The sequence below is a fragment of the Neodiprion lecontei genome, chromosome 2 (genome assembly GCF_021901455.1).
Source record: "Neodiprion lecontei isolate iyNeoLeco1 chromosome 2, iyNeoLeco1.1, whole genome shotgun sequence".
NCBI classification, from domain to species: Eukaryota; Metazoa; Arthropoda; class Insecta; order Hymenoptera; family Diprionidae; genus Neodiprion; species Neodiprion lecontei.
This window is the reverse complement of record NC_060261.1, coordinates 4,158,103-4,173,186: the sequence shown is the minus strand read 5'-3', so window position 1 is coordinate 4,173,186 and position 15,084 is coordinate 4,158,103. Positions and strand designations below refer to the sequence as shown.

At 36.7% G+C, this 15,084-nt stretch overlaps 2 protein-coding genes and 1 long non-coding RNA gene across 5 annotated transcripts in view; 1 reads left to right on the top strand and 2 right to left on the bottom strand.

The window, feature by feature from the left end:
- LOC107222733 (calcium-binding mitochondrial carrier protein SCaMC-2) overlaps positions 1-5,586 on the bottom strand; it is a 24,830-nt gene extending 19,244 nt beyond the window's left edge. The window contains exons 1-4 of the mRNA XM_015662221.2: positions 5,067-5,586; positions 3,861-3,987; positions 749-836; positions 65-176 (exon numbers count right to left, since the gene is read on the bottom strand). Of these exons, the coding sequence (XP_015517707.1) occupies positions 65-176; positions 749-836; positions 3,861-3,987; positions 5,067-5,252 (513 nt within the window). The 5' untranslated portion in view covers positions 5,253-5,586. The remainder of the gene's footprint in view (positions 1-64; positions 177-748; positions 837-3,860; positions 3,988-5,066) is intronic.
- Positions 1-11,277, top strand: part of LOC124293043 — an 18,844-nt gene extending 7,567 nt beyond the window's left edge. For all 3 annotated transcript variants that reach the window (XR_006902940.1, XR_006902939.1, XR_006902938.1), the window contains 2 exons: positions 10,720-10,825; positions 10,918-11,277. This is a non-coding gene — a long non-coding RNA (uncharacterized LOC124293043). The remainder of the gene's footprint in view (positions 1-10,719; positions 10,826-10,917) is intronic.
- LOC107222737 (roquin-1) lies at positions 6,527-15,084 on the bottom strand. The gene is made up of 16 exons (XM_046732016.1): positions 14,931-15,084; positions 13,842-14,004; positions 13,548-13,752; positions 13,247-13,465; positions 12,968-13,143; positions 12,501-12,834; positions 12,174-12,414; positions 11,928-12,097; positions 11,572-11,825; positions 11,389-11,496; positions 11,116-11,327; positions 10,904-11,031; positions 10,668-10,806; positions 10,364-10,439; positions 10,047-10,235; positions 6,527-9,964 (listed from the first exon to the last, which is right to left on the bottom strand). Exons 2-16 carry the CDS (start codon positions 14,001-14,003, stop codon positions 9,845-9,847), a joined length of 2,733 nt encoding a protein of 910 aa, XP_046587972.1. The 5' UTR covers position 14,004; positions 14,931-15,084; the 3' UTR covers positions 6,527-9,844.

Here is a 15,084-nt window from a genome sequence, read left to right as displayed (position 1 = left end):
GATCCTGAGCGATGCGTACATGTTGTTATTTGCGAGGAAGTATTGCATAGGAAAAATAACTCACGGTCGAGTGTCGCCAGTAGCGGATCAATTCGTGAATGTCGTTAGTCGGTGCGTAAAGGAGAAAATCACGCCATTCGTCGAAACTGATATTTAAGCTTCCATCCTGGTCCATCCTGCAGGGTATCAAAAAAAAAAGAAGAACGTTACACTTTCTTTTTGATAAAAACTGTATTAGGTGTAAGCATAAGTATACTATAATATTTGAAGAAAAGATAATAATTTTACACATTCCAAGTTTGCTCAAGTTGCCCCCGCAGGAGTTTTACCTCCTGCAGAAATGTAACTGATAATATTTTTTTCCGCTTGCCGGTATTTATAGTTTTCAAACAATTATCGCACCGACATGTAAAATAATAATGTATGCACGTCGAATAAGTATATGTATACTTCATCAACAAAATTAATGTGCGCGAGTGAAAAATTGTGTTTTTGTGACAACGAGACATAAAAATGTACGGAATAAAGATAAGTAGACGATTAAAAGAAACCTGACAAATGCTGTACGTCGATAATTCGAAGAAATAAATTCGTAATAATTTACATAGACGTATTATGCAAAAGATAAAGGATTAATGACGTTGCCCGAATTGTTCCTGTTCAAACGTTGTTTGAAATTATTATCGTGCAAAAGAATTATGTTTAAAATTAAATTTATAATAAAGAAAAAAAAAATCTCACAACTTACCTCTGCAATAATTTAGTCGCTTCTGTTCGATCCATATCAACGCCCAAGTCTTTAAAAGCTCTGATCAGTTCCTCCAGATCAATTTTTCCTGTAAATAGGCAAACAAAATGTTCTTCATGATATTATTGTTGCATAAACGATACGAAAACTCAATATCAGTAGGTACTTAAACTTGAATCACGCGCTGTTGCACAATAAAAACTGAATATAACTAAACGCATTGAAATAAATTGCATTCAAACGCTACAGCTTGTGTGAGTGTGTGCGCGTGTGTGTGTGAAAATACAAAACATACATATAGGATAAAAATAAATGCCGTGCAGCTGCTAGCGAGTTTAGACAAAAAGGATGGGAAAAAAAAAACTGTTCAACGTTTTGCTTTCGAGATCTCACACACATAACAGCTCTCTGCATTTTTCTCTTCTGCGAACAGTAATACAAGCTCTAACATACGCACGACATATAGGACACGTTACGTAAAACGAGTTGCGTGTTCGATATAACTTACAACATATGATATAGATAGATATACCTATATGCCTTATTATACTACAGTTAGCAAAAAATTCACGTGAGGTGAAGAATTCTTTATAGATAGATGAATTACAGTGGCTTGATAGCCTGCCCAATTTTTCTTTCGCGCCTCATTAGTTACGACCGTAGGTACAGAAATAAATTGGCTTCCAACTCACGTTCAGCGTCAGTTATGATGAACTATTTAATCATTATTATAGACTATATGTAACACATGTGCGCAGTGTAACTAGGTATATACCTATACATGGTACGTAAATACGGATGTACGCGAAGTGCCGGATGAACGAGCGACTTGATTGGAGGCTATAGAAAATCGCCTCGAAAGTATACAGCAAAGCCTTTCTATACTGTAAAATTAGAAAGCTCGATCAACCGTGAATGATTCTGATTACAGATTGCTAGATATACATATATGTATACACACACGTATAAGTTATACGTATACATAAAGTAAGACCCGGATAAATATGTAAGTGTAATATAAACTTAAAAAGCTAAAATATGGAAAGAAATATAAAAAATAGAAACTGCATTTTTTGGCTTAAACGATCATAATTTATGTAGAAAAATAAATAAAAAATATGTATATACATATTAATCAAGGACGTACGCGTAACAAAATTTGTGTCATTTATGAATCGCCACAAAGCAATGAAATTTATTCAATGCAATTTTTGATGGTATGGAGAAAGATGCACAGTCCAAAAGTTTCATACGCAGAATCGTATCCAGGAAATTGTTGGCTCATAAGTTATAAATGATATTAAATTATCCGGGACTGCACGTTGACGGAACGAACGAGAAGCCTCATTGCGGAATTTGGAATTTGCCTGTAAGCCACTTTACTCGGGCTTCGGTAGCGCGATCGGTACAAAAAAAGTCGACGGGTGAATAATTCAAGGGCTGCAGAAATTCCTGACAAGGTCAGAGATTGTGCCGCAGTTAACGAAGTCTCGTAATCTTGTTGGTCGGGTACATAAACCGAGCCGCGAGGTATGCATGTGATGTCCGTAGATCCAATCAGCGATAATCTTGAGTGAATTGATGCGATTCAGCGGCGAGTAAAGAGTAAGTAAAGGTCGTTTGAAAGACGATTCTATTCGATTATACTGGAGTAATTTACGAGGAAACAAAGGCAAAGCGAATAAACAACGCTTTTTCAACAATTGTACGCAACCGACAGTGAGTGATCTAAAAAAAAAAAATCTCAACCGTCGCTGAGAAATCACAGATCAGATGTTTGGCAACGATCAACGATGCGGCAGGGGCTCAATTCTGGTTTTACATTATACCTACACACAGTCGTGAATCCTCTTGTCAGGCTTTGCCAAACGCCGCTACGGCACGTTTGATTGATCGCTTATGTTTGTTGCCAAACAATCCGCGCGTGACAAAGTCTTCTAGAGAAGTTTTTCGACATACTTACAGTCCCATTTTTCATATACAGATCGACTTTTCCGCAAGTTTCGGCTACTCGCGGAAGAGCGAGAGGATTTACGGTAACAACAAAAATTTATAAACGGTTCCGAATTACACTGAGTCATCAATGAATTACTTCTCAGTTCGCTCAGTGAAGTTAGCAACGTCAGCATAACGAAACATGATGGAAAAAATGGTTGTTGTACAATTTTACAACGACTTGCAAGAAGTTGGTTTTTATATGAACATTTCTTCTTTGTTACGATTTACTAGCTGAATTTCAGACAATCCTAAGGATCAGAGTAAAGATTTTTTCTAAACTGGTATCGCTAAAATAATTTTACTAACTTCAACCTCGTCAAATATCGGAGTCAACGAATCTTAAACGTGAAAATTGGCTCAACGGTCCCATTCTATACGCAATTCTGAACAAAAAAATTCCTAAACATTTTCATTTTACGCAGAAATATGGAACACATTCTACTAAATTCAGATAATTTCTGCCATTTCTTTATTTCTGCGGCAAATGAAAATGAATTGGAATATTTTTGTTCAGAATTGTGTATAGAATGGGCCTGTCAAGCCATTTCTCATGTTTCGGATACGTGGACTTCGATATTTTCGACGTCAACGTCGAAATCGACCAGAGCACTCCCTTAACTCGCTCGGTTTTTACTTTCACAAGTTGGAAATTTTGGGCCACGGAATTGTTGATGTAACCGCGATGCGTAAAAACGGATACAAGTTCAACGGAGAACCTTGTCCAACTATAATCGAATTCTGTAAACAAATTACATACTTCGAAATGAAAGTCACTATGGATAATTGAAGAATCCTTAAATTTCAAGAACATCTCAAGGTAAGTTTCCAATTGCGTAACGGATTAATGGACGTATGTATACATGTACATTGTTATTCCGTTTACGTGTTTTTGTACTTCCGTGGTTGCGTAACGCGTCAATTCAGAGCAATGCGGGTACAGTAAAGTTGTTTAAAACATACGTTTAAACGGTTTGCACGTTTTATACACGTGTATGGGTATAACAGAAGTTTCAGCTCGGGTTTCGGTGAACGAGACGGATGGTCAACGTCCTAAAAAATAATACAAAATAGTAATAATAGCAGTAAGAACATTTTTAGGACGCGTATACTTTACCGTCTCGATTTTTGTCCAAGTTCGAAAATTGCAGGCGTAGACTCTTCTCGTGTTCTCGTACGTAATGAATAAATTCTGCCAAACTGATGTCGCCGCTCTGGTTTCGGTCGGATTCCGCCAAAAATTTCTGCGCAAAATGAAGGAAAAATTTAGCGCAAGTAAATTGTTGGCCGTTTGTTTAGGTTAATTGCTTAACGAACAAATGTGGCAATTATTTTAACGATAGGATTGAATGGAATGTCTCTTTTTTCCTCAAAAGAATGAAGAGATCTTCGTTATTTCTGCACACACGTCTAACTTAATTAAGTTAAGAAGTATGAAAGGCCTGAGTTGAGGAATGTGGCAAATTATGTTCAATTACTGTCAGTATTTCAAAATTGAAGGTAAAAGTTAGGGGATTGGAAAAACCGCTTAGGGTCGTTGCAATTGCTGGAAACGAACGAGGTTGAAGTTAATAACGTTATCGTGACCAAACGTTGAAAAAAAGCCAGTATTTTCTTCTTTTGACAATGATTTCGAAGGAAATAGGATTGAAAAATATGAGTATGTTTTGTTTTATTACGGTTCACTGAATTTCGAGTAGTTCCAAAATTGCGAAATAACGGTTTTTATCACAGCATGAATCGTTACGATAACGTTAATAACTTCAACGTGATGGAAAAGATGAGAACAACGGATAAACCTAACGTTTGATTATTGTTTGATCGTAAGAGTTTTCGACTCTGCGCTATGTAACATTAAAAACGATGGGTATTTTTAAACTGCGCAAATCACAAGGTCCGGAATCTGTATAATACAACACATTTTCTGTTTCCTGTGAATACCGTAAAATGAATCGTAAAACGACGTAGCTAGGATAAATTTATCATACTAATTTTAGATCATTTCGTTTCCACGGGAAACATTGTTCTCATACGGTTCTACGGTGTCAATTTACCGTTAAATTAGAAGACGCTGTCTAAAAAGTTGACGTTCACGCCGAATGAAGTAGAGATTTTGAATTTTGAACGCTTTGAAGATGGTTTGCATAGAATGTGCGCATGGCGCAAAACAAAAGAAGCACGCAGGTCGCGTAACGTTATCCATAATGAGGAAACAAAAGAAGGCCGATAAAGAGAGTACGAATGGGATTAGCAAGGTGGATAGTTTCGTCTGGCAGTAGGCATGCACGTCGTTCGAATTATTCGAGTATCGTCGGTTCATCACCTCGGCGTATCGCTTATGCACCCCGACATCGTGGAGGGCCTTTGACAAATCGTGTACGTCGATCCTCCCGTTGCCGTCCAGGTCGAGTTTGTTGAATATCTTCTCGAGTCGCTCCTCATCCTCAGCCGGCAACTCGTGAAGATAATGGGGCGGCATGACGCCGTGCACGACGTTACGCCCCGGCATATTTACCACGTACTTATCTCGAGTTTATCCCGTCTGGGTGAAAACAACGCACGACTAGACGGCCGCGCTCGATTAGGTCACAATTTTCACGAACGACGACGCACCTTAGTTTCCACCACCTCGTTGTGTTGTAAACCGCATAATTTCACGCCTCCCGTTTTACCTTATCGGCTACGTTTACCACTTCGTTGTTTACCACTGCTAACGGGATCCAAATTAACGTTCACTGTTATTTTCCTTTTCACGCTTCACTTACGAAAATCGGAAATCAGCCGCACTGCGACTTCACACGGTAGGTATATATGAGCACAGACCGCGGCGTGTACGCAATATAGCTTTAAACAGCAGTGTGGCCTCGATCCTGCGGTTCCAGCTTTGTCATATTAGAAAAATATCCGCTAGATGCCGCCATACGACGATACTCTGGAAGCGCTGGAGCAGATGCCGGATGCTGGCTGTCTGTCCGTTTTTTCCTCTTCCATTTTTGAACTCAATCGGTAACGGTCCGGGGTAGAAAAATTTCGCGAATGTTTCGCGCTTTTTTCAAAATCATGGACAACTTTTTTTTTTCATGTATAAAGTAATTAAAACGGTCAATCGTTCATTTCTTCCAGTTTAAACCAAATTGTAAGGATATCCGCTTTTCTTTATACAATTTCTTCAATTCATAACATAATTATCGAAATGGGGAACGACCGAAGTATACATCTTGAGTCAACGTCTTAGGGAGGATCGTGGTTTGATATTGTGGTAGACGTTGAAGATGCTGAATAAAAATTTATGTGTGGAATGAAGAATATTAAAGACCGTTACCCGAATGGGGTTTTCCGATTCTTATGTGATTGCCTGTTAAATGGCTCCAACCGATAAAGAAGCCACTGGATCGCTAACACGGCTTCATATGGGGCAGGTTCCTTTCACATTAATTTTCCGACACAACATGACACTAAGTGATTTGTGTCAGGAAATCCATGTAAAAAGAAAGCATCCATGGCCCCATGCTCACCTACACACCGAGTACTGGTAACAAAAATTTCTCTAGGGGTAACAGTCTTTACATTCTCTCATCAACGAAGGAGCATTTGAACTACAAAATGAGAAAAGCGCTGCACAAAATCTGAAAACTTGACGTTTACAAATTTGTTTTGCGGTGCAAAATTCGTATACATAACTTCTTGTTTAAGAATTGAAAACTCATAACAAGAAGTAATACTATGAAGATTTTCTGACCATCGTCAAGTGTGCTGATTATATGCATTATATGTAAACCGATATGTGTATAATAATATTTAATTTATTACTTTATTATTGTATGTTCAAACAAAGAACTTTTACTGTAGATTGTATGTGGTTTCTCATACCGTTAACAATAGGTACGCTCGTATCATCATACATATTATAGTGACATGTTTAACATGTAATTAATCCGAAGCTTGCACAAACAGTCCTGTTGCACTTATTACTTCCCATTGTACACAGCCCTTCTCCTTATTCACGTCTTCAACTCCACTCTATGCTAAACGATCAAAAGGGAAAATAGATGTGTTTCTACTTTCTTTTTTCGTTTGCTTGTTCTTTGCAGATTAAACAGAATATTACGCTGACTATCAAATCTGAGTTTGGTTTACAGAGGTGTAAAATTGCATCTTTATTGGAATGGCTAATCTTTTCGTATTTGATTTCATTTTCAATACAGATTACTGATATTTCCTGGATTATAATTTAGCAACGAGTTTCGTTGAATTGAGCGGAGAAAATCATTTACAAGAGTAGCAAACGAATCGGATATTTTTGCCAACAAAGATGATTGATAACTCACGTCTGATTACCAATATCAGAGTTAAAATCAAACATAAATAGAATAGGTATATCATTATATATTAAGTTATAACGAAAGTGTGCGAGCTCAGTTTAAAAATATAACGATAGGATATAAATGTAGAATATAACTTATAAAATCATGAACATAACATTTAGAACTTAGCAAAAAGAAGTGGTAAGTATTAGATGCACGGAAACTTACATTTCCTAACACAAGTGTTTATAGTAATAAAAAGGAGAATCGATAACGCGAACGAGAATCCCAGTGTTTCACTAATTCGGAATTATGCTGAATTTCTTATAAATTATATAAAAATAATGACAACCGATTGAAGACGAGACAGTCGTCACGAAATTGCACATATAACATAAACTAAGCTCTTACAGTTTCGTATAAATAACTCAGCGACATTAACGAATCTCTGTTATAAATTGCGTGACTGGTGATCAAAATCAATTTCAAGTATGGTTTATACAAATTTTCAACAAAATTTAAGCATATCTAGAAGTTTGGTAGGACACTTTATGGACCTTCACTTGTCAATTAAATTGTCATATTAGGCTCATACAAGACGTTTGACATTATATTCTCAACGAAAGTTAAGGAAGTATTTGTAGAATAGTTCATTTAGGCTGTGTTATATTCATAAAACATATTTATATGTTGCACTGTCAGAGGGGATACATTCTTGCAAATTTTTATTAACTGAGCAACAGAGAAATGTGAGAATTCGAATAATATGAAAGGTAAAAATATATCCTTTCATACATATCTCTAAGTTTTCACGTTTCAATGTTTCTAGACGAAACAATTTAGCGATTTTTTGTATGTTTACCACTATGGAATTATAGAATTACATTAGGCACGTGTATGCATTTGATTGACCGATTTGAAAACGTACCCAACCACACCGTCAAAGTTTTTACGTGAATTAGATATTTGAAATAAATGCATTACTGTACTCCGTGAATACAACAAATTTAATACTTGTAACTTAGTTTGTTTTCATGTTGTTCTAAAAATGAAATGTACTAGGCTTTTGAACGTGACTTCATAAATCTAAAGCTAGATTTAATTTTCAATTGATCCATTTTTTCTTCTGTCTTGTATTGAGTAATAAAATATGCCTTGTGATTGGATACCAGTCTGAGAAAAGCTCATGGGCTTTGTCCACCCACAATTTATGCTTTTAAAGTTGACGAGTTAACGTCGCGTGTAACAATTTCTTACATTCACAGTGCAAGTATCATTTTCAACAGCTTAACGCTTATAAGAAATAAAAGTATCGTTCACCCGTTGAATCAATTATTTGCGATTCACTGTACTATATTATTTTTCTCTTTTTTTTTTTGTTGCTTTTTTCTCTTTTCTTTAGTAGTAGACTACAGCTATGTTCAGGCTCACTGCTTAATATTTTTAACCATACAAATGACAAATTCGTGATTCAGGGTTTTCGTAATCCTACACTCGAAACTATAAGCTTGAACAGAGCCGCTTTCTTACAAATGTATAAAAAATAACATATAGTAATTCAAGGCTAGAAAGACCACCTCCAAGAACCATACTTTTTTTTAGTTTTTTTTCGATTTTTTTTTCTTCGTAAAATTCTCTATTGTTACTTCCAATAAAACTGGAACATTAATCTTTAGGTTATATATATTATTTCATAAAAATAGAAGCAACCCAATCGCAATAGATACATACCATGGTTTATCATTTCTCAGATATACAAGCAAGCCTATCCAATAACACAATATTGTTCCACGAAATACATTCGTCGCTTCCACAACCATGTTTTTAGCGAAAAACATCTTTATATCCTTTTCACCCTTCTACACCAACTTTACGATTTTATTTTTGATATGAAAATAAAAACTCTGGAGCTCAATATTGCATGTGCTTTTTTTCAACAAATAGAATCGGGCGCAAGATGGTATTCTCAAAGGATAATATTGATTTTTTTGCTAAACTTTTGTTGAAGATAATTAATTGAATTAGCGAAAGGCACCATGAAAAGTGAAAAACCATTTATCAAGGTGTGGAAATTCGACTACATGCTTTTCGTAACGAGAGTTAACGCTCGCTCGATGGGTTATATAACTAGAATAATTTATAATGACACCAACTATCCAAATTCCCTCATAAAATGTGTTATTTCCCATTATGTATAACATTTATATGTACCTATAGGCATTTTTTTTCCAATCACCTATCATCAGGTTGATTATTATTCGTCCCGAATATTATGGTAGCGATATATAATATTATATATAGATATAATATTTTGCCACGTTGTGCAAATATATAAATAAATATGCTATATAGTTTGTCATGTTTATAAAACACTGACGCTAACTTCTGTTAAATTTTAACAAATCCATTTTCATCTCCTCAGTTGTTTTTGAAACAATCTTTCTTTTACTTGCTATATGCACTATTCATGACTATTTGGCAATCTATAATGCGCCTACGAGTTGGAACTCAAATACCAGGTAGCCAATTCCTCAAGTTTTAAAAAATCGTTTTATCATTATAAATTATATATTACTTTTTATGATTATAAAAATACGTCATGTTTCTTTTTCAAAATATACCGTTAACGTAACTTTAATCTTTCGTGAAACTTCCAACTGCTTTTACATTGTTAGTTTCCTTGGTGGCTAGAATACTACTGAAAAGATGAAATACTATTGATTTCACGCTCATTTCAAAGTACAAAACGACAATGCAACTTGAAGAATTGGGTAATAAATATTTGTAGGGATTCTGTTTACTTCTTGATATTATCTTCTTCGCTTGACCAACGTTTCTCTTGCTCTTCCAACTCAAACTCCCAACGTAATTCCAACTCCCGCATGTCATTAGCTATTCCAGCTTCGTACGTATCCTCCTGTAACGCGTCATTTTTCTCATAATATTAAACCGTAATCTAGGTACGAGTATAAGTAAATTCTAGCACATTCAAAACTTACTTCATCGGGTCGGTATTCCCTGTTCAAGTTGTGATTCTGCACTAAGTTACTTGATGGCTGAATCCACGACATACCATACGGACTCCAATTCCGTACATCCCTTTCTTTTTCCCTAATGCCCGCCTCAATCATCTGCAACTCCTGAGCCAATCTTTCTCCTTCACTGAAAGCAGCTCCCTGGGTGGCTAGCTATTTTAAGTAAATTTCATTAGTGGTAATTTGACTGGATTTATTGCTATGTTACTGGGAATGTTGTCCATTTAACGATTTCATTTAATTGTTGATGCTAAGTATACAATTTGTAGCTTTATAGTTACCTTTAAATCGTTAATCTTTTTTTCCAGATGCTTTAATTGCTGCTGCACTTTTTGCGACTCCAACAGCAAACTAAAACTTTGCAATGGTCAGAGCATCAGACGATTATTCTTTGCTTTTTGACAAATTACGAATGAGAATAATTTTGCTCTTTTCAAACTACCCGCTTCAAGAATAATATCAATTTACGAGATTCGTTAGTTTTCCAAAACTTCCCACTGGTGTTAATAAAAATAGATTCTTACTACTACATATCCCTTAACGAATCATCTAAAGCATATAAAAATATTGGTAATCTCATCATACTCTTTTGACATAGACTCCTGACGTGCTAGTTGTACTTGAGATGTTGTTTCAGACATGCCTCGACCGATTGTGATGTACCCATCTCCAAGAGCAGAACTTGGCACAGGCTGACCTCCAGTATTTGTACCCATTGCATACGCTGGATCAAGATCATATATGTAATAAATGTGACAAATTTTCTCATTGCAAGTTAAGTCCACACCACAGAAATTTTGTAAAATTCATTGAATACTTACGCTGGTGTCCATAGTACCAAGATGTCACAGGACTCACTGGAGGCATTGGTCGTCTTGGTACAGATGGAGTTCCTTCTCCAAATAAAGCCGTAGCTTGTACTGGATTCGGTGATCTGTGGTGACGTTGACTATTAGTACAGAAGAGCGACAAACATTTCAATAAATTATTGACACATCATAATCAGTATGCGATAGTGTGTCATATTTTTTACCTAATTAGTGGCTTTGAGACTCGAGAAATTGGGCCATACTTGCTGGCTGGGGGGGCATCGAATGGTACGAATTCATCATCCAACAATATAGAATCGGAGTGATGAAAATTATTTCCATGATTTATATTGGACGATGAAGATATTTGCGATCCAGAAATGTTTGTCCATATGGAAAAATTAGATGTCAACGGATCTCCCTGAGTGGTGTTATTCTGTAAAATGATTGATATTAATATATTAAACAGGTTTAAATATTAAAAGTATATTACGTACAGTTTTCGTCTGCGTCGTACTCTGTTTTCCAACAATATTTTCCAGTTGTTTTTTTATTTCATTACGACGGTGGAGCAGCATCGCCAAAGTTTTTGCCACGGATCGCTGCTACAGGAAATATACAGTGAGAATTTTTTTTAATACAAAGTATGTCTTGTTATGAAGTAAAATGAACTTATTCACCTTCTTATTGTTATTAGGCACGTTGTTGTGTACAGTGGATGTTATTTGCGAGGGGTCCCAAATAGGTAGGTTTGGAGAATTGTATTCAACAGGTGGCCCAGGCATAACGTAATGCGAATACTGCATTTCGACAGTTTTACCACATGCCAGCTGTGGCAAAGCCTGCGTTGGAGGTGATATATAACTTGGCAGAGACCCGACAAAGTTGTTGTCATTCGAAACTGCAGGATGTTGTGCAGGGCTAACCTTAGTACCTGAATTAAAATTTAAAAATTCAATGCATGGATGTGAAAACCGTTTAAAAAATTACTCACATTGTTTCACATTGAAACATGAATATGCAAATGAGAACTCACTTTCACGAAGACCATTATCGTGAGGTTTGCCGGAATGGTAAACTATATCATCGCACTGTTTGAATCCTTTGTTGTTGGATATTACTGCCAGTTTTTCTATCTTTGTTTCGGAATTATTTGACAGTGAAAGGCTTGATCTCACGGTTAACTTTCGATTCTTTGATCTGTATCTGAAACGAGTTGAGTAATTATTACGCATTCGTTACAAGAAGTTCAAAATTTGTAACCATTATAATTATTGCTCACTTATCAAGTTCCTGGTCGCTATGAGCAAAAGTGCAACTTGTAGTCCTAGGACAGGAACCTCTCAAAGCCAGGTCACGACACATACTGACTTTGTACTTGGGTTGACCAGGACCTGCGGTGTGAGTACTATCCTGTGGTTTTCGATTCCCGTGCTGCTGGATAAATTCTACTAGTGCAGCAACAACCGTCTTTACAGCTTCCAATGATGCACGACATTCAATCCATGTCGGAGGCTCTGTTTCTGTTGAATAAGTATTCAAAATATTTAGAACCCCTTTTTTCTTTTCAGCAAATAATTGTTAATCATAGATGTGGAACAGTTATTACCTGGGCTGGGATCGATAGAAGCGAGCAATTCTAACTGCGGTCTAAGACTGCTTAACTGACCCGGGTCTGGTGTGCGTTGAAGTGCGATCACAAGTTCTTGTACACTTTGAGCAAATGATTGCGGAGTTTGAAGCTTGTCAATGATACTTTGCATGTGAGATTTGTGCCCCGTGTCCCCGTACAATAAGGCGGACCACTGGTCAGGTGCAATTCTCAGGCCTGCCTCCGTGGCTATTTGAACTATTTGAGCGTCATGTTCTCTTCTCAAAGCTTCGTATGTTCTGAACTCCTCCTTCAGTTGCATTAACGAGGAATCACCTTCACGTTTTGATACCTGAATTGAAGTGGATTTACAAAAATAGTCACCTATTGCGTCGAAATTTACAGTGTCTACCTATGTGGGTTGTTGTTCTAGGTAATATAAATTGCCTATGACTCAATCACAAATACATTAAAGTATACTATACCTTGAAGCAACTCGCTCTATAAAGGAGTTGTACGACATGTCCGATACTGGTTTTTGAAGCCTGGGGAAAATGTGGTTCCAGACGCTGGACTACGAACATGACTAAGACTTTCCTAGAAAGAGCAGAACCGTCTTCCAGTGCCAAAAGAACTAGTTTCAGTACCTCCTCTTGCATGGCTACATTGAGTAAAGAATAATAATAATGATCACTTTCCTTGTAAGTATGGAATTCTTCACTTATAATCTATTACTTGTTTTTTAATAAATCATGAAAATTCACCTGGACCAAGAAATTGACAACCCCGAGCACGCACAGCGGCCCACAAATTTGCGCTTAACTGCTGCGGGTTTTGATGCTGAAGAATCAATTCCGTTACAGAACGTTCTCCCAAGCTTCGTGCTGCTCTCACTGCTCGAGCACGTCCTTCTGGCTCCACTAATTGACATCCGACCAATGTAACCAACTTTCTTTGCATGGGTCGAGAAACAAGGCCCATTCCTGTTGAATCAATAAACAATTTTTATACTTCAATGATCATTCTTTGATAAAAATCATTTTAGAATTAGAATAACTCTTTTACCACCTGTGGCTGGTGTAGCCTGACATGGTTTAAGGTAGAGCGCCAATTCTTCGATGCAACATTTGGCGGCTAGATAATGGGCGTGATCTTCAATAGGCACAAGTTTTAGATGGGCTCCGCCAGAATTAGGAGAAACCGGGCTGCCGACAAGCTGGAGTAGCGCATCATTCACAGGCAGTCTTTCTACTTCGGTGTTTATAACGCTCTGCGAAATATAGCGAGGTAAGTTTGAATTTCATTGGAATTTGGTAAATTTTATGCATTCCGGGTGCAATACGACAAAGCAATGCCTACCTGGTCAAATGGGCATTGCTTTCGTTGAAGGTTCGCGAGGCAAGTGCGACAGACTGTGTGGCCACATCCCAATGATATTGGCCCACGTTGGGTGGCATCGAAGTCATGACGGCAAACTGGACAGGAGAGAAATTCCGTCCACTGAGGTGCCTGTATTGGCATTCTGAAATATAACGCAAGTTTCAAATATAATAAATCACCTGGCTTACAGATACCTTCAGTTTTGATCTGGCGAAATGTAACAGATAGCATTGCATCATGTTATACAGTTATTGCTGTCGTCTTTGTACATCAATTTAAGCAGTCAAAGATAGACTAATCCAATTTTCTCCTTTCTCTTGTTCACGAAAATTGGACAGATTTCTCAATACTGTTAAGTATTCAACTACTGGTTACGAAAAATTAGAACGGTGAAACTGTTCAAAGGATAGCCTTTGTGATTACAACGCAGACTAATCATTTTGTTTTAATAACGAAATATACAAATTTTATATACATAATTAGACATACTATAAGACCAGTATTACATAGGTGTACTTTAAATAAAGACAATGTGTTGTATCGTTCGTTGAAAATATTTTTTGACGGCGAAGTCCAAAGTTGAGAATTCATTGATTTGGAACATACTGCATGCAGATGTGAAAAATTTCTGGATAATCACCAAAACTAGGTAAATGAAATGAACTTTGTTGGGGTATGAAAAGTACAAGGCTGTAGGATATGTGAAATGTGTATACAAGGTATGTATATGAGTCTAGTTGGATCAAAGTAATCACCTTGGAATATTTGAATAAGTGACACTTAATCCACCTTCTTTTCCAGCTACAAAATACGGGAATTAGAACGGAAATACAATCTAGATACGTCGCCAATTGTTTTTGGAAAATTAAGAGGCTATGCAGGGTATTGATGAAGAAAAGTAGGAAAAAGAAGAGAGAGAAGAAAGAAAAAGGAGTCGTTCTCATTCCGTGATAACAGAGAAATTATTTGTTTTATTAACAACACGTCGAAAGTGTCATTGTCGACGAAACGCGTAGATTTACGTAGAAGCAAATTTACAAAGCTGTTGAAAATAAACGAACAACTTACTTGCCTTGTTATTACCTTTACAAAACATCACATTAACCAATAAATTACTTCAAACTCGCTATTCTGCCATTGCAGCACGAACAGATGAAAACTTGACATGTAGTACTCTCGTTTCTTTTATTTTTTTTCCACTTCTTCTTGTTCCATCAATCAC